Source organism: Rhinatrema bivittatum, chromosome 1 (assembly GCF_901001135.1).
Source record: "Rhinatrema bivittatum chromosome 1, aRhiBiv1.1, whole genome shotgun sequence".
Lineage (NCBI taxonomy): Eukaryota > Metazoa > Chordata > Amphibia > Gymnophiona > Rhinatrematidae > Rhinatrema > Rhinatrema bivittatum.
Genome location: NC_042615.1, coordinates 98,806,436 through 98,827,424, shown reverse-complemented (window position 1 = coordinate 98,827,424; position 20,989 = coordinate 98,806,436). Strand labels below are relative to the sequence as shown.

Below are 20,989 nucleotides of genomic sequence, written 5' to 3'. Positions count from 1 at the left end.
GCTCAGCTGGGCTCCCTACCTTGCAAGGGAAAATTCCTTTTTTGGAGAGGAATTAGACTAGCTCATCCAGTCACTTGGTGAGAACAAGGTGCATAAATTGCCTGAAGATCGGTATCGAGCTTCCAGGACCTTCAATCCAACTTGCTCCCGTTTCAGGGGTCAGCGTTGTTTCCGACAGTCAAGACCGGTCTCGCAAAGGCTGGCTTCCTCTCGCTCGAAGTCCTGGTCTCATTCCTTTCGAGGCCGATGAAACACCAGGGATTCCCCCCACCCAAGGGGCTTCCAAGTCCTCCAAATGAAGTCTTGCTGACCCACTCCTCCACCCCCAAGATAGGGGGATGGCTGTCTCTCTTCTACAAGGAGTGGGTCAAAATCACTTAAGACCACTGGGTCCTGGATATTCTAAAACACGGCTACGAGTTAGAATTTGCTCGTCTCCTAACAGACAGATTCATTTTCTCCCCCTGCGGGCCAATGACAAAGCAAATTATTGTGCGTCAAACACTCGATCGTCTCCGGAACTTAGGAGCCATCATCCCTGTCCCTCGGGCGGAACTGGGTCTAGGTCATTATTCCATCTATTTCGTAGTCCCCAAGAAGGAGGGGTCCTTCCGTCCAATCCTCGATCTCAAGATGGTCAACAGGTCCCTCAAGATTCCACATTTCAGGATGGAATCCTTGCGTTCCGTGATTTCAGCCGTACACTAAGGAGAGTTCCTGGCTTCCCTGGACCTCATGGAGGCCTACCTGCACATTCCCATCCTCCCTGCGCACCAGCGCTTCCTCTGCTTCAAAATCCTTGGGCTTCATTATCAGTTTCAGGCGCTGCCCTTCGGGCTGGCGACTGCGCCGCAGACGTTCACCAAGGTGATGGTGGTTGTGGCAGCCGCCCTGCGGAAGGAGGGGATTCTAGTGCACCCTTACTTGGACGACTGGCTCATCCGAGCGAAGTCCCGGGCCCTCTGCCAACTAGTGGTCGACAGGGTGCTTTCTCTCCTCCGCTCCCTAGGTTGGATCGTCAATCTCGCCAAGAGCAGTCTTGCTCCATCGCAGACGCTAGACTTTCTAGGAGCGCACTTTGGTACCAAGCGGGGGAAGGTTTTTCTTCGTTACGAACGGGCACAAGTTCTCCTCCTTCAGGTACAACGCTTCAGAAATCTCTCCCTTCCTACGGCCTGGGACTACCTTCAAGTGCTGGGATCCATGGCTTTGACTATAGATTTAGTGCCGTGGGCCTTTGCTCATATGCGTCCATTTCAGAGGACATTACTTTCTCGCTGGAAGCCAGTGTCTTGGGATTTTCAAGCCACCCTCCCACTGTCGGATTCGACCAAGGACATCCTGTTCTGGTGGCTCAGTCTGGATCACTTGTTACTCGGGGTGGACCTGGACATCCCACAGTGGGTGGTCGTCACTACGGATGCCAGTCTCTCAGGCTGGAGAGCAGTGTGCGGCACGCAGTCTACTCAAGGGACATGGTCTCCCGAATAGGCGACATGGTCTATCAATCGTCTGGAGACCAGAGTGGTCCGCCTCGCGCTGAAGCGTTTCCTCCCCCGGTCCAAGGAAGAGCGGTTAGAATCCTCCTGACAACGGGACCACGGTAGCATACATCAATCGCCAAGGAGGCACGAGAAGCCATCAGGTCGCCCTGGAAGCGGACATGTTGATGGCATGGACGGCGCTCCATCTGTCAAGGCTAGCGGCATCCCACATCGCGGGAGTAGACAATGTTCAAGCGGACGTCTTAAGCCATCAACACCTGCACCCAGGGGAGTGGGAACTCTACGAAGCAGCAATGGAACTTCTCGTCCATCGTTGGGGGTCCCCCCTCCTGGGCCTCATGACGACGTTCTGGAATGCGAAAACCCTGCGCTTCTTCAGTCGCAGGAGAGAACACGGTGCAGAAGGAGTGGATGCCCTAGCTCGTCCCTGGCCACAAAATGTGCTCTTCTACGTGTTTCCACCATGGCCCCTGGTAGGGAAGGTTCTTTGGAGGGTAGAACTTCACCACGGTCCGGTAATCCTTGTAGCACCAGAATGGCCTCGCCAACCGTGGTTCGCAGACTTGGTCAACCTGACTGTGGACGGGCCTCTTCACCTAGGCCATCTGCTGAACCTGCTCCGGCAGGGTCCAGTGTTTTTCCACTCCACATCCATTGCGTATATCCGGGTCTGGAAAGTGTTTGAAGTGTGGTGTACCTTTATGCATATGACTCCCCGCCACGCTTCCATTGCCCACATTCTCTCCTTTCTGCAGCGAGGGTTGGAGAAAGACTTGGCATACAACTCGTTGAAGGTTCAAGTGGCGGCCCTTGGAGCCTTGGTACGTCCTCTCAATGGAGTGCTTCTTTCCTCCCATCCAGACATAATCCAGTTTTTATGGGGTGAAAACATGTTAAACCTCCGGTTCACTCCTTGGAGTCTCAATTTGGTCCTCCGGATTCTAGGTGGGTCTCCTTTCGAGCCTCTTGCCAAGGCTTCTCTTAAGGACCTCACGCTCAAGACGGTTTTCCTGGTGTCTCTTTGTTCGGCTCGTAGGATTTCCAAACTTCAAGCACTTTCATGCCGGGAGCCCTATCTACGCTTCACTGATTCAGGGGTTTCCTTACGTACGTTCCCTCCTTCCTTCCCAAGGTGGTCGCCTCCTTCCATTTGAATCAGTCAGTGGAACTGCCCTCCTTCCCGGTCGACAGTCCTAGGGAGCTTTGACGTCTCAATGTCAAGCGGGTTCTCATCCAATATATGGAAGCAACGAATGAGTTTCGTGTCACGGACCACCTCTTTGTTCTCTAGGGTGGTCCCAAGAAGGGAGGCAAGGCTTCCAAGACCACGATTTCTCGCTGGTTGAAGGAAGCTATCTCTGTTGCATATATCGGTGCTGGTCGTTCTCCTTCAGACAGCATCAAAGCTCATTCCCTTCGCGCACAAGCAGCCTCCTGGGCTGAGAGCTGGGCTGTCTCTCCACAAGAGATTTGCAGAGCGGCTACCTGGAAGTCGCTGCAAACTTTTGCCAGACACTATCACTTGAATGCCCAGGCTCTGGGTTTCGGCTCATTCCGAGCTCAAGTCATTCGAGCTGGGCTATCAGGGGCCCACCCTACGTAGGGAAGCTTTGGTACATCCCATGGTCTGGACTAATCCGGATACATACAGGGAAAAGAAAATTATTCCTCACCTGCTAATTTTCGTTCCTGTAGTACCATGGATCAGTCCAGACGCCCACCCTAAGTCTGTTATGGGGTAAGGTTTTGGGATCGGCTCGCCTGCTTCTCTCTATATCTGTCTGGCAGTTCTTCTTACAAGTTCTTTCTACAAGTACGTATGTAGAACTTATTCTGCAACTGGTTTCTAAAAGTTATATGTTCTCGTTCCGGGTTCACTAAGTTAAGTATTCATGGTTTTCCACTTGTTTTGATCCATACTGTGTGCTGTTTATAGCTTTGTTATTCATAATACTGAAGGGCCGCAGAGATCGCTCCAACCTATTAGGGGCTTTCCTTACAGTTTTTGCTCGGACTCCATCTGCTGGAAGGGAGACATAACCCATGGTCTGGACTGATCCGTGGTACTACAGGAACGAAAATTAGCAGGTGAGGAATAATTTTCTTATAGGCTGTTCACTCTTTTAAAAAGAGTGACATACAATTAAGTTAAGAGAAAATATTTTTGTTCTCAACAGATAATTAAGCTGTGGAATTTGTTGCCAGAGGATGTTGTGAAAGCTATTAGTGTAATTGCATTTAAAAAAGGTTTAGACAAGTTCCTGGAGGAAAAGTCCATACACCATTATTAAGATGGAGTTGCAGAAATCCACTGCTTATCCTTGGGATAAGCAGCATGGAATCTGTCTACCCTTTGGTATCCTGCCAGGTACTGTTGGAAACAGGATACTGGGCTTGATGGACCTTTGGTCTGACCAATATGGCAAATCTTATGTAAGACTAGCTGATGGACTGTATCTTTGAAGCCAAGTGAGCTTCTGGGTATCTTCAAATTATTTTGATATTGGTGTATGTAGTAAAATATAGGGTATAGATGCTAGATGGAGACCTGTCAGATAAACAAACAGCTACTTATGCCCTTATATTTGTTGTAGTTTTGTGAAGGCTACAAGCATCACAGTGACACAATCAGCATTCTGAGCAAAGGGACAAAGGTTGCTTATTTCCTTATGTGCATAGTATATGTAAAGGAAAACTTGCCCTTAATAGCAGGGCTCTGAATCAGCTGTAGGAATATGACTGGTGGGTATATGCATTAATATGCTTCTTTTGGACCAACTTGATGCGATATCTCTTTTGTAGCTGAATCTCTCTTCATTAAGATCCTAGGGTGGGGAAATACACTGATTGCTATCACTTAAATAGTTATAAGAAAGACAGGGAGTATAGTGTTGATTACACACAAGACAACAGCCACTATATTTTTATCAGCCATCAACAGGCATTCAAGGCATTAATGGATTAGTCAGTTAATACAGTTCTGGATTGGATTAATTATTATTCTATTGCAGTTTGTTAGATGGAAGTTTGTATAAAGAAGGTATACTATGGTTTTCATATTTTCATTTAAGTATCACCATGTTTACACTGCTATGGTTTCTGCAGTTGCTGATGCCAGAGAATTCTTATATAGGAAGACAGCTAGTACTTGTTTTCAGGTTGTTGTCAACTAACTGAGAGGGTCATTTATTAAGCTGCGATATGGGTATATTGCGCGATAAATGCTGGGTTTTTTGCAATATACCCATATCGCAGCAATATGGCACATTATTTTGGGCGGAAAGATGCCACTATTACAATGAGCTGCTTAGCATGTGATTTACATGCATAAATTTTGCAAATGCATGCAAAGCAGCTAATGCATAGGAAATCCTGTGCAAATAAAATAATATGGCTGGCCTAAGCCAGCCATATTTCACCATACTTTTCATATTTCACCATAATTTCATATTTCACCATAATTTCAGCCATAATTCACCATTTCATCTTTGACCCTAAAGCCCTTTTCTCCTTGGTATCATCCCTTACCAAACCGCCGACATCAGAAATTCCAGATGACAAAGCATCTTACAAAGCCACGGAGTTGGCTACTTTTTTCATGAACAAAATACCTAACTTACTTGCCTCCTGCATAGATAACAATGTTACAAGCAAACCATATACGGTCTCCACCTCTCAGCCTCCCATCCCCAACCACACACAACTACCCGGTGTCATACCTCCACAGGCAGACATCTTAGATATTTTTGAATCCACATCAGCCTTAGAAATCGAATCCATATTAAAAAAACTAAAGCCATCCGCTCACCCACTGGACTCGATTCCAGTCAACCTACTGATAGCTTCTGCCAAAAACTTCGCTAAGCCCTTCGCCCAGATCATTAATGCCTCCTTATCCCAGGGTCATGTCCCTGACCCTCTCAAACTTGCCATCTTGAAACCTCTACTAAAAAAAACCCAACCTCTCCACAGACAACCCAGCTAATTTTTGCCCCATTGCAAATCTCCCTATCATTGCGAAGATCCTCGAAAGAATAGTCAACAAACAGCTCTCAGAATTCCTTGAAATCAACAACATCCTCTCCCCAGCACAACTTGGTTTCCGTAAATCCCGAAACACAGAATCTCTGCTGTTATCACTGTCAGACAAAATCCTCTTGAACCTTGAAAAAAAACAGCCCTGCCTGCTCATCCTTCTGGACTTAACCACCGCATTCGACACAGTTAACCACGACTATCTCATTGACAGATTAACCGACATCAGCATCAAAAACACAGCCTTAAACTGGTTTAAATCCTTCCTCCAGAACAGATATTACATAGTCAAGATAAACAGCAAAGAATCTTTTCCATTCAGTTCCACCCTTGGAGTCCCTCAAGGCTCGTCGTTATCACCAACATTATTTAACATCTATCTAATCCCGCTTTGTAAACTCCTCTCCGAGCTCAAATTAACACATTACGTGTATGCAGACGATGTCCAAATCCTCCTACCGATAATAGATTCTCTGGACAGTATTTTACGTCGTTGGAACACCTATCTATGCTCCATTAATAACCTCCTTTCAAATCTTAACCTGATTCTCAACACAAACAAGACCGAATTCCTCTTAACCACACAGGATGGTAACTTTTCTCTAAACAACCTACCCCCTACAACACTCCCAACCATCTCTCCCAAAGTCAGAAACCTAGGGGTAGTCATGGACACTCAATTGAGCTTCACAGGCTTCATTAACAACACAATAAAGGAGTGCTACTTCAAACTTCAAGTATTAAAAAGACTAAGACCCCTCCTTCATTTTCAAGATTTCAGGTCTGTCTTACAAGCGATCATTTTTTCAAAAATCGATTACTGCAATGCTCTTCTTCAAGGCCTTCCAGACAACTCCATTAAACCTCTCCAGTTGCTTCAGAATGCAACGATACTCAATGAGGGGCGGATTTTAAGAGCCCTGCTCGCCTAAATCCGCCCAAATCCGGGCGGATTTAGGCGAGCAGGGCCCTGCGCGCCGGTGAGCCTATTTTACATAGGCCTACCGGCGCGCGTAAGTCCCGGGGTTTGGCGAGGGGGCGTGTCGGGGGCGGGCCCGAACCGTGCGGCGTTTTTGGGGCGTGTCCGGAGCGTTCCGGGGGCGTGGTTATGGCCCGGGGCGATCTGGGGGCGTGGCCGCGCCCTCCGTACCCGCCCCCAGGTCGCGTCCCGGCGCGCAAGAGGCCTGCTGGCGCGCGGGGATTTACGCCTCCCAGAGGGAGGCGTAAATCCTCCAACAAAGGTAAGGGGGGGGTTTAGACAGGGCTGGGCGGGTGGGTTAGGTAGAGGAAGGGAGGGGAAGGTGAGGGGAGGGCGTTAGAGGATTCCCTCTGAGGCCGCTCCGATTTCGGAGCGGCCTCGGAGGGAACGGGGGTAGGCTGCGCGGCTCGGCGCGCGCCGGCTATACGAAATCGATAGCCTTGCGCGCGCCGATCCAGGATTTTAGCAGCTACGCGCGTAGCTGCTAAAATCCCGCGTACTTTTGCTTGCGCCTGATGCGCCAGCAAAAGTACGCCTATTCGCGGTATTTGAAAATCTACCCCAAAGTCTAACAAAAGGGACCACATAACACCGATCCTTAAGAAGCTCCATTGGCTCCCAGTCAAATTCAGAATCCTCTACAAGCTTTTAGTAATCACCCACAAAGCCATTCTTAACATCTCTCCGCTGGACCTATCGACCCCCCCCTGCAACTTCATACTTCAACCCGTCCTCTGAGATTAGCGCAAAGAGGGACTCTTAGAACACCTACATTCAAAATCTCCTTTAGTAAAAGAGCCTTTTCCACCGCAGGCCCCAAACATTGGAACCTGCTCCCACCGGACCTTAGGCTGGAACAATGCCCAATTACATTCAAGAAGAGACTTAAGACGCTACTATTCAGACAAGCCTTCCCATAACACTCGTCCTTGCCTCATCCTCCACGGACCTTCTCTTCCTAAGCTCAGATGCCTAAGCACTTTTTCTTCCGCTGCCTAAGCTATTTAATATATGTATATTAGTTTCATTAAATCTATGGTAACCCTCCGCTACCCTCCCCCCCCCCCTTCCAACCCCCCTTCCAATCCCTCATTCCTACCCCCTCCCTCGGAATACTTTGTTACCCCAAAAAGCCAACTCTTATCAGTTCTTACCAGTTTTGACACGTTACTCCCCATGCTTAAGCTGTATCCAAGTTTTTCTCTCCCCCTGTTCTATGTAAGACAATTTTGTCACTGTTTTTTTATGGTTGCAATGTAAACCGGAGTGATAATTAACTCTGTTATTTGAACTTCGGTATAGAAAAGTTATAAATAAATAAATAAGCCACATTATTTTCAAAAAGCTACAAATGAAAAGCTGTAGCTAACTATTCCCCGGAGCAATGGGAAGTGAATGCCTGTCCCGATACTCTGATGTTGCTATTTAAAAGGCCATGCGGCCCAAGAATAATCACTCCCCTCAAAGTGAAAAACTTGGGAGACACCCCTGCACATCCTTCCGCCACCTGTTGAGATGGCCCTATATAAAATGAAAATAGAATAAACATAGTTAGAAGACTTGCTCGGCGATGCCCGGTCACCCTACCCAAATCTCTCTCCTTTGAAAGAACTCCCTCTAAGGTTGAAACCTACCCTTAGACATCCAAATCCCATTTGCCCCTCAAGATCCTCTGGGCTCACCATAAATAACAACTAGTCTCTGGGGAACAAAAAAGTAGCCAGAAAGCTTGTGCGGTGACACCCAGCCTCCTACCCAAACTCCTCTTTGAAAAACCCCCCCAAAAAACACTGGGATTGAACCCTCCCCAGTCATCTGAAAACCCCCATCCCCCCACCCATGAATTACAATTAGTCCCTGAGTCTAATGGCCCCCCACACCCTGACTTCCCTTCCATTAAAGAAATCCCTAGTGATCTAGGGTGGAACCCCCCACCTAGCCCACCACCTCTGGAGCCCCCATACCTTAACTTGATGTCCCTGGTGGTCCCGTTGTGCTTCAGGGAGCCCCTAGGCTCTGGGTCGGTCAATGACATATTTCAAAATGATGCCAATTGGCCTTTACCCCATGGCATTGACCGGCCTAGGGACTAAGGGGCACCCTTGGCCACAAGGGACCACCAGGGACTTCAACTTAAGGTATGAGGGGTGGGCTTGGGTGAGGGGCTTCCATCCTAGATCACCAGGTATTTCTTTAATGGAAGGGGAGATTGGGGAGGGTGGGGGCCATTAGACCCCAGGGAATAGTTGTCATATATGGGTGGGCGGGGGTTTTCGGATGCCTGGGAGGTTTTCATTCCCAGAAGGTTGTTTTTTCAAAGAAGAGGAATTTGGGTACAGGGCAGGTTATCATCAGACGAACTTTCTGGCTACTTTTTTCTTTTACGGGGCCACCTCAACAAGGAGAGGGATCTTCCACAACACTTGGGGGGGAATTTCATCAGTTTCTTGGGGGGGGGTGTCACTTTTTGGGCCACATGCCTTTCTAAGCCAATGGTGGCGAGGGGGTCTTCCATTGTTTTTTTCACCTTTTTGTGGTGATATTTTTAGTGAGGATTTTTTCCATGATAACAAATATTATCGCAACTCTGCCACTTAGTTTTGTTGGGGAGGGGCCAAATATCGCAGGACTATTCCCCATAATATTTTGCCCCTCCTGCAATAAAATATCACAGCTTAGTAAATAGGACCTTGCGTTACGTTACCGTATTAAACTTTCATGAGTATAGAGAAGACATCCTGGTCAGTCACAAACTGAGATCTTCTCAACATAATAAGCCATTAACAGAGACTGATTAGAATAAACTCACAGCCTTTGTTCAGCTCTGGTAAACTTATCTGAAAAGAATTGTGCCACACCCTAGTTTCTGTTCCGGCACTGGTGCAGAAATTACTCTACTATGGATTCTTGCTAGTAAATAACTTGAGCTTCATTAGGTTTTTATTATTAAATAGTAAGCCAATGGTGTGTATCAGTTAAGCATCAAAAGTATAGCAGCAAGAAGAACATCATTACACACAGTCTTAACATACAAATGTTATTATTCAGTGGAAGTGTTAGTGCAGCTGGGTTTAAAAAAGTTTTAGATAAGTTCCTGGAAGAAGAGTTCATAAACCATTATTAAGGTGGACTTGGGGAATTCTACTGCTTATCTCTGGGACAAGCAGCATCAAATCTGTTGACCTTTGGTTATCCTGTCATGTACTTGTGACCTGGATTGGCCACTGTTGGAAACAGGATACTGGGCTTGATGGACCCTCAGTCTGATCCAGTATGGCAAATCTTATGTTCTTATAGTAACATAAAGTAACATGGTAATGACAGCAGAAAAGGACCAAATGGTCTTCCCAGCAAGCTTCTTAAGGTAGTATCTGCAGCACCATGCAGGTTACCCCGATGGTTGTTTTGTTTACTATTTCCTGTCTATGTTTTGTGTTGCAGGCTCATCACTTTCAGAAGTCACAAGTAAAGAAAGTGTCCATTTTAAAGAAATTCAGGTGAAACAAGCTCCTAGAAGTGACATGTCAACTGATCCAGTGTCTGAAGGTTGACTTACAATGGTAATTGAACAGTGAAAGGAAGAGACCTTGAGGAACTGAGAAACTTGCAAGGACAATTACATTCAATGATGATAAAGTGAAAACTTTGATTTTAATGAATAAATAGTCAAACCTGACTATAGCATTTCATTGTATTTTTCATTTTTACTAATGAATGTTTTTGTTCTGCTAGGGAAGAGCTAAATTAATGTGTGCCAGTAAATAAGTTGTCACAAATACGGGAACTAATAATTTGTGAACAGACTGCAGTTCTAAGTAACAAATTGTAGAAGGGGGATTACTTTATGGATAAAGTAATTTAAAATACTTTTTTCTGTCGAGAAGCAGGGCTGAATTAGCCATGACAAATGGGTGACATCATCCAGCGGCACCAGACTGATTCATTTCTCCTATCTAGTAGAGCTTTTAGCTCTATTGAGCATGTCCAGGAATTCCCATGTAGGTGTTGCCTCGAGGGCCTCCTCAATCTTTTTTTGTCTGAGCACAGCATAGACATGCACCTAGTCTATTTGTATATTTTTCTCTTCAGTCTTTGGGCCTAATTTACCAAGGCTTTTCTCCTATTCTGTAACCAGGGGAAAAATGCTTAGTAAATGAGGCCCTTTGTTTTCAATTCAAAATCTTGTTTTTTCATCTTAGTTGTTTCACTGCCTCAGCAATACCCACAAAGCACTTTTCAGTGCTACTAAAAAAAAACAAAAAAAACCCCTGCCTTCTCATGTCTGGCAAAAAGAAGTCAATAGTAGGTGGATTTAAGAACTGGTATTTGCAGCATGGTAATGTCCATTACAGATGATTACAAACTATACTACAATAGTGGACAGATGTCCCCATACATTTAATGCTCCAGCGCATATAAAATGGATGAACTACATAAGTTTCTTAGAAGTTGCAATTGGTACTTCTTCCGCAGTGCAGCATTGTCTGTCTCTTGGGGAAAACAGTTGAACAAGAGCTCCTCAGTGACTTCCCCCCAATAGTAAGACAGATTAAAACCTAAGGGGTACATTGTAAAACACAGCGAGCTCGAACAAAAGTAGGCTGGATTTTATAAGATACGCGCATAGCCGTGCGTATCTTATAAAATCCGGGGTCGGCGCACACAAGGGGGTGCACATTTGTGTAACTTGCACGCGCCGAGCCCTGCGCGCGCTGCCCGTTTCCTCCGAGGCCGCTCCGAAATCGAAGCGGCCTCGGAGGGAACTTTCCTTCCACCTCCCCCCACCTTCCCCTCCCTTCCCCTACCTAACCCACCCCCGGCCCTATCTAACCCCCCCCACCCACCTCTATCGCACAAGTTACGCCTGCTAGAGGCAGGCGTAACTTTGCGCACGCCATGCCGGCTGTCGCACGCCATGTTCCGATCCGGGGGCTGGTCCGGAGGCCGCGGCCACACCCCCGGAACACCCCCAGGCTGAAACTACGCCCTCGGCACAACCCCCGGATGACACACTGACCGCGTCACGCCCCCCGACATGCCCCCGGATGACGCACCGACCACGTCATGCCCCCCGACACGCCTACCCCAAGAAAGCCCCGGGACTTACGTGCATCCCGGGGCTTTGCGAGCGTCGGAAGCCTATGCAATATAGGCTCGGCGCGCGCAGGGCCGTTTTAGAAGGGTTACGCACGTACCTTATGCACGTAACCCTTTTAAAATCCGGCCCTAAGGGTGGAGTAGTGTTGATTGTCCTGCATTGAAGAAGTGGCATTTCTCTGCTGAGCTGCTGGAGCAACCAGCATCAAAAAAGCATTAGCTTTCATCGACACATAAGTCTTCCAGGCACGATGCATCGGTGCCACCGACGCATGCCACTTCTTTGCATGGTGTAGTAACACATGCGCATTGATGCATGGTGCATCAAGGTATAGCACACTGGCAGCATTGCCGCTTGCTCAAAGAATGGTAAGTCGGTGCCATTGAAGCATGCGGCCCACAACAATACCGTAGCATTCAGCACCTTTTGAAGTATAAGTCTTTGGCAGCACCAAAGCTAAAAGCCTCGATGCTGTCATCATACCATATGATTCCTCAAGTCCCAGACCATTATCATGTCAAATTACCAATGCAGTTTTATGCTGGTTGCCCGATATCAGGCACAGAAGATGTAATACCTCTACCTCCTCCAATCACTAGAACTCATACACCAACAAGATTGCTAGCAGGAGGCTTATGCTTAGAGATGCCAAATCTAATATGTTCTCTGGCTCCTCTTACTTTGAATAGCTCCCATTCAAGGGCAAGGGCCTATACTAGTTTCCAAAGAAGATGTTCCATCGTGCACACCAGATCAGAGGACAAGTCAGCCTCTCAACCAAGTAGCAGTTTTTTTTACCTGTTTGGCTAAAGAGAAAGAAGGTACTTTCTATCCTGTCCTTTCCAGTTTTGCTAGTGCACTCTTGCAGGATGGAGTCCCTGTATTCCTAATTCAGGTGAATACATCATCAAACCTCCTGCTAGGATCCTCTTCATCTCATTCACTTGCAGCAGAGTCCAGCCATTCGTTCAGAGATTATCCACCAGGACACTTTCCCTCCAATGCGACTGAAGGACCTCATCACTGAGGTCCAGGATTAGTTTTCCCATTCTCGGGTTTGGAAGAGGTATCGCAGGACTACCCTCTGACCCACTACTGGACCTTCCAGAGCATGCCTCTTCTCTGAATGACCTTTTCCAATTCTTTATTTAACATTTTCATGCAAACAAATATCAAAACAAAGAAAATGGAGCATAGGCAAACTAATGGACACATTTTAGCATAATATACTGAATAACAGCCAATAGCACAGTTTATCTTGTACTGACAGCACTCCTTCCAAATCCAATAAGGGCCCCAGACTTTACCATAGCCTGTGAGATTTCCATAGAGCCTAAAGGTAATTTGTTCCATAACTGCAATTTCTGCCACACAATTCTTCCAAAAGGCCAGTAGTGGAAACGACTTCCATTGTGAAGTGATGGTCAATCGTGCCACATGCAGGAGATGACAAACCAGGTGTTAAGTATGATTCAACAAGTCTGGATTGTTGCACACTCTCAAAGGACACAACTGAGGCATCTAAGAAATACTCCTCTGTAAAATCAGTTCTTTATCATGTTGTACCAAAACCTTTTTACTATAGAGCCCTCCAAAATTGATGTCCAAATATCATGCCAATCTTTTTCAACTAATCCCAACTGAAGATCGCTATTCCATCTGTCAATAATGTATCTCTTAGTGTTGGGTTCATAAATAATATTCAAGATTGTTACTGTTCTACCTGCGAGGAGCCGCGGGCAGCCCCCTCCACCCACCTGCTTTTCTTCGCGGCAGTCTGCCGCTGCTGCCGTCCCCCGCGGCCCAGAGGCCGCAGGAGTTTTCTGCCCTGCTCAGCAAGGGTGTACCTGCGCTGAGAGCCTCCGTGGTGGGCCGCTGCCAACGCCATCCGCATGCGGCCTGGAGGCCACGCCCACCTGCATCTCTCTGCGCCCTAGAGCCGCAACTGACCTGCCTTTGCAGCCTGAAGCTGCCGCCGAGGTATTCTTTGAGCGGCAGGGGAAGCCGCTGCTGTCCCGATGTCAGCTTGCGGCCTGGAGGCCGCCCTGAAGCCTGCTTACTCCTTCGTGTCTGCCTGCAGGAAGACACCGCTGTCCATGGTCCTGCTTCCTCCAGGGACCTCCTCTAGGCGCCGGCATGCGCCTCTTTAATGTATTTAAAGGGCAAGTAGCAGGAAGTGCTCCTATTCCCACCGGATTCCAGCTGGTGTTCATTTCCTGGTTCAACCCTATATAAGGACCTCTCTTCTGTCACTCCTGGCCTTTGGATCAGGTTCCACAGTTGTCTGTGCTTCATGACCAGTGCAGATCCTGCGTGGTCTTCTCCTGCTTTGATGGCTTCGTCTTCATGTTCCTGATGCCCTTCGTCCGTGCCTCCAGTTGTCTTCATGTTCCTGATGCCCTTCGTCCGTGCCTCCAGATGTCTTCAGGTTCCTGATGTCCTTCGTCCATGCTTCCAGTTGTCTTTGTGTTCCTGATGTCCTTCGTTTATATCTCCTGATGTCCGATGCCCTTCCTGACGCCTTTTGCTATCGCCTCTGCCTCCATGCCTTGGTTCCATGATGTCCACTTTCGCAGCGTGCCGTTATCATGGTCCATGACCAGCCCACGGGCGGGCTGTGTAGGGCGCCTCACGGTACAAGGCCATCTTCTCTTGCGCAGTGCAAGCCTCTGGAAGACTTCTGCTTGTCTCCTGAAGTTTCGAATTCCGAGTTGTCTAAAGAATCGTGTATTTTGAATCCTGTGCTTGAATCTTGTCCCAGTCTTCGGAGCCCCTTGCATTTGCATCCGTCCATGCCAAAGACTCTGTTTGAACCTGCTCTGCACCGGTGTGGTCCGTGACCAGTCCCGTGGGTGGACTGTGTAGGGCGCGCCCCGGTGCAGGCCTCTTCAGTACTTCGCCATGTTCCAGTATCAGCTTCCATTATCACTCCTAGAGCCTGCTTCAAGCCCAGTGTGGTCCATGAACAGTCCCGCGGGTGGACTTTGTAGGGCACACTGCGTCGCAGTCTCGACCCAGCACTTTGATCCTATGCTTTGATCTTGCTTCTGTATATTCTTGCTGCCGTAGCTTGTTCCTGAGTCTTCGTCTACAGTGTCCTTGCCTGAGTCTTCGTCCACAGTGTCCTCGCCTATGTCTATGTCCAAGAGTCTTCCATGTTCCAAGGTCTCCATCTGCCCTTGTCCTCTGTTCGGCCTGCCACTTATTGCCGTTACTCAGCGGCAGGTCCAAAAGGGCTTGGAACAGTCGGAGGACTGTTCATTGATCAACATTGCGTTGTCGGTCATCCTGGGGCGTGCAGGTCCGGTAGAGGGTCAGACCTTCCGTCTCCTTGTCTTCATTCCAGCCTTGTCCTGCTCCATGTTACCCGTGCTCACACCAGCTCACCTCCCGCGGTGTCTCTTGGGGCTTCTCCCTGAGTCATGCCTTGGCCCAAGGGCTCACAACACCTGTACTAGAAACGACCGCGCCTCCGCACTCGTAACAGTATCCGAAGGCCCTGAACTCGGTGAGTTGAGCCTGATGGGCTCCAGTTTTTTGGACATTTTGTTTGTTTTTGATTTTTGCCTGGAAATTTTTACTTCAGTTGCTGGATCTTCTTCAACTTGTTTTTGCCCAGAGAATTTTTTCATCTTAGTTCCTGGCCCTTCTGATCATTTGATTTTTGCCCAGAATTTTGCTCCTAGTTTCCTGGTCATTTAATATTATGCCTTAACCAATTTTTTGCTCCATGTCTTTCCTCTACAGCTGTTTGGTTCCCACAAACAGCCTGCATCCAGACCATCTCAGAATTCAATTTGTCCTGGAACTTCCATGACCAGCAGGAGGCGCCTGCCATTGTTCCAGAATTCATCTCCATTCTTCCCACTACGATTTCATCCTGGTCCAACTCCCTGGGTTTCATACAACCTGAAGGAGGCGCCTGCACCCAGCTTCCACATCTAGCATCCAGTATCTTCAGCGACCAGAGTTCTCAAGCATCAGAGAGTACGTTTCATTTAAGTGTATTCCACATCTCACACCAGGTCTTTGGTTCTTACGACCAGCAGGAGGCACCTGCACCCTAGACTTGTCCTCGTCTCCTTGCTTCTGACTTCACTCCTGCTTGCATTGTCCGAGTGCTTGCCATGGAGCCAGCTTCAACCAGAAGTTTCTCTCCACATATGCAAGGGTGACTCCAGCTATGGATTACTTGTCAGTTCATCGCAGACGTCATCTTCCTGCGTTTCACTTTTTGACCTCATCTCAGCGAATCACCTTGTATCCATGATTTGATCCAGCTTTCGCTCCATGCAAATGGATCCTACCCAGGATCACCATCGTGTGCTATCTTGCCCCCAGAGCTCGCCATCATGAGTCCTCTAGCGTCCCTCATGCAGCATTCCAAGCCACCAGTATCCGGATTGGAATATCCTGATTCCTTGCCATCTGCTTTGCTGTTCAGCCTCACTGCCAAGCTAAGGACTGCATTACTATCTTCCAGTGGTCCAGTATGCCTGAAGAGACCTTGTCTCCCTGAAGAGACCTTGTCTTCCTTGAGATCACATGGTGTGCCAACCTTACTTCCTTGGATCCAGGGGAACCCATGTGGTTATCTTCAGTTTATCACCCCAGGAAGCCTTTCATACAGCTCAACGAAGTCACTGAGTATTCTCCAACTCCAGTATCTTCTACCAGTGACATACCTCTGCAAGGACGTTCACCATTGCCTGCATTTGACTATCCATCTGTGGAGATTCTGGTTTAAAGGGAACCTCAGACATTGGTGTATGTGGTCTGATAGGCGGAATAATTCCTGATGGACCAGGCACTGGTTCTTGATGTGGATCTGAATCGAAATCCTGAGGTGAAGTAGAAAAAGCTTGAATTAGGGAGTCCAATTTATCCATTAATGGTTGAAAAATGGAGGATTCCTGACCTGTCATCGATGGTGGCATTGGTGCCGGTGGCCGAATGGAAATCAACGGCATCGGTGGTACATACGCCGGAACCGGCGGTATCGGCATCGACGGCATCGATGGTTGCGGTGATGATGTTGGCGGAATCGGCATCGAGGGCACCGGTGTTGGAACCGGCGATGTCATCGGGATCGGTGTCGAGGGCATCGCTGGCGTAGACGGCTGAGGTCATGGCATCGCCTCGATGAAAGCATCTCTGACCGCTTGACGTATATACACATCAAGTTCCGCCCGCATGGATGGTGAAAACAGAGCACCCATGGGGGGAGGCGGTAAAGGCGATGCCGGTACCTCCTCAGGGCCCTGAGGAGGCACGGTTCCCTGCGCCGGAATTGGCGGGGATCGCCCAGTCGATGGCTCTGAAGCCTGATCCTGGAGCCGAGGTTTCTTAGTAGGCGTACCGCCCTCTGTCGATGGCTCGCCGGGTATCGAGGTCGCAGAAGCCGTATGCGGCCTACGGTGCCGATGGCGATGCTTTTCTTTTTCGCGGGCTTTTTCACTGCCCGATGTCGACGCCCTGGACGATGGTGAGGGGGAGGAAAAGGGAGCATCTCCCGACTCACCTGGTAGACGATTTTTGAACACGATTTTTCGAATCGACCCAGCCGGAGACGATTGAGTTGAGGTGGATGGAGCTGAAACAAGTTGTATTTTAAACAATTGCTCCATTTTTTCCAGTCGGAGACGACGGCCCTTTGATGTCATCGTGGCACACAAGGGACAAGTTTTAACATCATGGGCTTCACCAAGACAGAGGACACAGTCCTGGTGAGGGTCCGTAATGGACATGTTCCTGGTGCATTTGGGACACTTTTTGAAGCCTGAAGCCATTTTGGGGCGGGACAGCCGTCGACGGCCAATGACTCAGGACAAAAAATGTTTTGAAAAAGCGGAACGGAACCGCGAGAATCGAAAACTTACCGCGATCGGTGTTAACTAAGGGGAGACCCTTTGCGGCTTGAAGTTTTCTAACTTTTCTCAAAGTTAAAGTTGTGGAGAATTCCACAGGACTCCTAGAGACCGCGAGGCTAACTGCTTCGCGGAAAAAAGAAGCCTGAAGGGAGATCCCTGTGGCAGGGAATATCATGGCATGCTGGGCATGCTCAGTAGGCACTCTGGTGCCAGTCAAAAGTTTCATAGAAACTTTTACAGAAGTTTTCCGTACATAGGGCTCCATTACTGATGTCACCCATATGTGAGGACTAGCATCCTGCTTGTCCTGGGATAAAAACTAAAATACTTTTCCAAACCAGGAGGATATTCCGCATCCTGCAAAAAAGGGCGCCTACTTTTCATCCCACAAACAACAGTACAGTAATAGCCCAAGAAAGGGCTTGCCAAATCGCAGGATAAGCAATAAGATTGTGAATCAAAAGTAGAAAAAGGCCTCCTGAATAGGTCATGATAAAGAAAATAACAAGAAACAAAAAAGTAAAACATAAATTACCATAATAATTAAAAAGACAAGACTTTTCCTAACTCTGTCCATAAAACTGGAATTGGGCAAGAGCAGAGTCTTGGGCTTCCCCAATCCGAATGAAAAAGTCATCAGCATTCTTCTGTCAAGATCTTACCACTGATCTCAAGTCCTCAAGCCCTTTAACGTATTCATCTTTCATTGTGGCTCGTCCTCCGATATATGGAACTGGCAGATGCTGCTTCTCCTTTGCTGCATAATAATCTACGCATTTCCTCCACCGCATTGAAAATGTGGGCTTTATTATCCACCACAATTTTCAAGCATGCCAGGTACAGCATAGCATATGAAATGCCCCTTTGACTCAGAATCTTTTTAACTTTTTGCAGTGCCTGCAAGAAGTCCAGGCAAAAGAAAAGGCTATGTTGTTTATAATGCATTTCTCACATCAGTCTTACATTGTTTAGCATTCATTCTCTGTCACCATAATTATGAAACTTGACAATCACAGCTTGTGGCCTGCCTCCCTCAGAAGGCAGTAGAGCCAGCGCCCTCTCTAATTTGATATTCCCCTATTTCACTTCTAGGCCAAGCTCCCCAGGCAGCCATTTTGAGAAAAAGGCCACAGCATTTGTGCCCTCTTACTGCTCTGGAAAGCCGACAATTCTCAAGTTTTCCCATTGGTCCTGGTTCTCCATATTCACCAGTTTAGGTTCCATGCACACCAGCCTTCATTCTAGACTTCACATTTGTATTCTGGCCTCTGTCAAATGTATGCAAAGATAAAGCTCCTAAGACAGAAGTCTTTGGTCTCCTTCAAATTTTGGACACTCTAGCAGAACCAGCAGCTATCCCAGATCACAATATACTGCAACAGTTGCAAATTAAAATGTGGGGAAATGCCACAATGGAACAATTGACAGTTTTATGGAGCAATTTTAGATCTAATTCTTTTATGGCAAGAAAGTTAGACCTTGCCATATGGCAAGAAAGTTAGACCTTAAATATAGAGTACAGAAATCACCAGGATTTGGACTAGTCCAACACCTCACCAGTCTATTGTCATGGAATCCGCCTTGTAAAAAGGCAAAGAAAACAAGAATTTATTCTAGTACACCTTCAGGGAAGCACCCCACTTTCCCTTTTGAAAGTTTAGCACTAGAGCCATGGATTTGCTTATTGTCCCCCTTCCAGTCATTAATTCAAATTTGATATTATGATCATTATTGCCAAGCGGCCCCACCATCGTTACCTCTCTCACCAAATCCTGTGCTCCACTAAGAATTAGATCTAAAATTGCTCCCTCTCTTATCGGTTCCTGAACCAATTATTCCATAAAACTGTCATTTATTCCATCCAGGAACTTTCTCTCTCTAGCATGTCCCGATGTTACATTTACCCAGTCAATATTGTGGTAATTGAAATCTCCCATTATTACTGCACTACCAATTTGGTTAGCATCCCTAATTTCTCTTAGCATTTCACTGTCTGTCTCACCATCTTGGTCAGGTGGCTGGGAATATACTCCTATCACTATACTCTTCCCCAACACACAAGAGATTTCTACCCATAAAGATTCGATTGTGTATTTAGTCTCATGCAGGATGTTTATCCTGTTGGACTCTATGCCATCCCGGACATAAAGCACCATCCCATCTCCCAGATGCTCTTCTCTGTCATTGCGATTTAATTTGTACCCCGGTATAGCACTGTCCCATTGGTAATCCTCCTTCCACCATGTCTCTGAGATGCCAATTAAGTCTATGTCATTATTCACGGTTATACATTCTAATTCTCCCATCTTACTTCTTAGACTTCTGGCATTAGCATACAAACATTTCAAAGTGTGCTTTTGTATGTATTTTCATTCTGCTTTTAAATTGATAGGGATAAATTGGAATTTTTTTTAGCTCAGGTGAATTTTTAATTACAGGCACTTGGACAACGTTTCTTATTATTGGAACCTCACTGTTGGGATGCCCTAATTCTAATGCATCATTAGTATCCTTTGAAAATACCTCCCTCCGAACCATGTGCTGCTGTCGGCTTCCCCCTTTGTTCTAGTTTAAAAGCTGCTCTATCTCCTTTTTAAAGGTTAGCGCCAGCAGTCTGGTTCCACCCTGGTTAAGGTGGAGCCCATCCCTTTGGAAAAGACTCCCCCTTCCCCAAAAAGTTCCCCAGTTCCTTACAAAACTGAATCCCTCTTCCTTGCACCATTGTCTCTTCCATTCATTGAGGCTCCAGAGCTCTGTCTGCCTCTGGGGACCTGCGTGTGGAATGGGGAGTATTTCAGGGAATGCAACCCTGGAGGTTCTGGACTTCAGCTTTCTACCTAAGAGCCTACATTTGGCTTCCAGAACCTCCCTCCCACATTTTCCTACGTAGTTGGTGCCCACATGTACCACGACAGCCGGCTCCTCCCCAGCACTGTGTAAAATCCTGTCTAGGTGAAGCATGAGGTCTGCCACCTTTGCACCAAGTAGGCATGTTACCAGGTAATCCTCATGCCCACCAGCCACCCGGCTGTCTACATTCCTAATAATCGAATCACCAACTATGACGGATGACCTAACCCTTCCCTCCTGGGTAGTATGACGCCTTTACCAAGGGCATTGTTATCCAGGTGGGATCCTTGTACACAGAACTACTCAATGAGACTCGTAGTCCCAGAACAGACAAGGATAAGTTTGGATTGATGGAGAAGAGAGTAGATCTTGAATCTCCATCTTCGATAATGGTAGCAATGGATGCCAGCCTGTTAGGTTGGAGAGCTGATTGTCAAGGTTTGTGGCACAAAGCTCTTGGATGGTGGAAGAAACGGTCCATCAACTGCTTGAACAATAGAGCAATACGACTGGCTCTCATTCAGTTTGCACTTATTCTCCAAGGACTAGCAGTTGGAGTTTTATCAGACAATGTAATTACAGAGGCATATGTAAACCACCAGGGGGATCCAAATGTTCTTAGTTTTCAGCAGAAGCATGTCCTCTTATGGCT

General features: G+C 47.3%; 1 protein-coding gene across 2 annotated transcripts in view; it reads left to right on the top strand.

Annotated features, from left to right (window-relative positions):
- The window catches only part of SPATA4 (spermatogenesis associated 4), a 275,379-nt gene that overhangs the window by 202,752 nt on the left and 51,638 nt on the right, over positions 1 to 20,989 (top strand). Inside the window, exon 6 of one of the 2 annotated variants that reach the window (XM_029578517.1) lies at positions 9,961 to 10,079. In XM_029578517.1, the coding sequence (XP_029434377.1) occupies positions 9,961 to 10,070 (110 nt within the window). In that variant the 3' untranslated portion in view covers positions 10,071 to 10,079. Of the gene's footprint in view, positions 1 to 9,960; positions 10,201 to 20,989 lie in introns of those variants that run through there. The other variant, XM_029578431.1, reaches the window with a different exon arrangement.